Source organism: Opisthorchis viverrini (genome assembly GCF_000715545.1).
Source record: "Opisthorchis viverrini unplaced genomic scaffold opera_v5_51, whole genome shotgun sequence".
NCBI lineage: Eukaryota > Metazoa > Platyhelminthes > Trematoda > Opisthorchiida > Opisthorchiidae > Opisthorchis > Opisthorchis viverrini.
The window spans coordinates 2,052,441-2,053,432 of NW_008751707.1; the positions used below are offsets into that span (position 1 = coordinate 2,052,441).

Here is a 992-nt window from a genome sequence, read left to right on the forward strand (position 1 = left end):
TATATATATGCTTGTGTCAGGTCAAGTTCCTGACTTCACGCAGGTTTAGAAAGGAAAATCCAAAGCCAGCTAGGTCTTTCGAGTAGGACCGAAAGATCAAGGGTTAAGAAATGAGCTCCCGAAATAGACTCCACACCATTTGACGAATTCTACTCAACAGTTCAAGGCGTGGCAACACGAATAAATTCCCTTCCAAAACACGGAAAACCTTGGAGCGGGATCCGCCAACGCCGTCGTTCGTTCAGCCCAGGAAATTTTCAAGCATCCTCCAGCTTGACTTACTTCTTTCACTGTTGTATTGATGAAGTCTCGTTTTCCAGACAAATCGACACCGGGGTAGCGTGAGAAGATCTTCGTTCAGCCAAATTTTCAAGCATCCTCCAGCTTGACTTACTTCTTTCACTGTTGTATTGATGAAGTCTCGTTTTCCAGACAAATCGACAGACACGTAGCGTGAGAAGATCTACAAAAAAAATAAAACGTTGTGTCCGAAATCCTGAGGACAAACGGGAACACTATTATGTACAAACTATTCCGTGTAGAAATAAGAGTTTATTCTGAACGAAACGGGTGAAATCCGCATGCAAACGACAGTGGAGCCAGTCAGGAACGAATCAAATAAGGAAGTGGGTAGGTGTGTAAAGCCGCCAGAAAGTAAAAGTAAAAGTAAAAGTAAAGTAAACATTGCACGAAGGTAATACACTATTCACGAGGTTGCTGAAAACTCTTCGACAACCCACGATAAGTTTCGTTCTTTTGGGGGCTCATCAGGTAGGTACGTTCTATTTGAACCCAAACTGCATGAAGTTAGCGAAGTACACTCATTTGCATACCAGTTTTGTTTTCACGGGAAACCCAACTGAACCGTTGGTTGTTCTCCTTTGTGGGCTGTCGAAGGGTTTTCAGTGACCTTATGGGCAGTGTGTTACGTCACGATACTGGTGAAAGGAAGAAGGCCTTCGCTGCGGACTTATTTATTCGGAAATGCCAAC

General features: G+C 43.5%; 2 protein-coding genes across 2 annotated transcripts in view; one reads left to right on the forward strand and one right to left on the reverse strand.

Annotated features, from left to right (window-relative positions):
* The window catches only part of T265_03550 (hypothetical protein), a gene marked incomplete at both ends in the record, with an annotated part of 44,221 nt that overhangs the window by 18,973 nt on the left and 24,256 nt on the right, over nucleotides 1-992 (reverse strand). Inside the window, one exon of the mRNA XM_009168062.1 lies at nucleotides 283-351. Within this exon, the coding sequence (XP_009166326.1) occupies nucleotides 283-351 (69 nt within the window). The remainder of the gene's footprint in view (nucleotides 1-282; nucleotides 352-992) is intronic.
* T265_03549 (hypothetical protein) overlaps nucleotides 582-992 on the forward strand; it is a gene marked incomplete at both ends in the record, with an annotated part of 7,457 nt that continues 7,046 nt past the window's right edge. Inside the window, 2 exons of the mRNA XM_009168061.1 lie at nucleotides 582-630; nucleotides 695-870. Coding sequence (XP_009166325.1) covers nucleotides 582-630; nucleotides 695-870 — 225 coding nt within the window. The remainder of the gene's footprint in view (nucleotides 631-694; nucleotides 871-992) is intronic.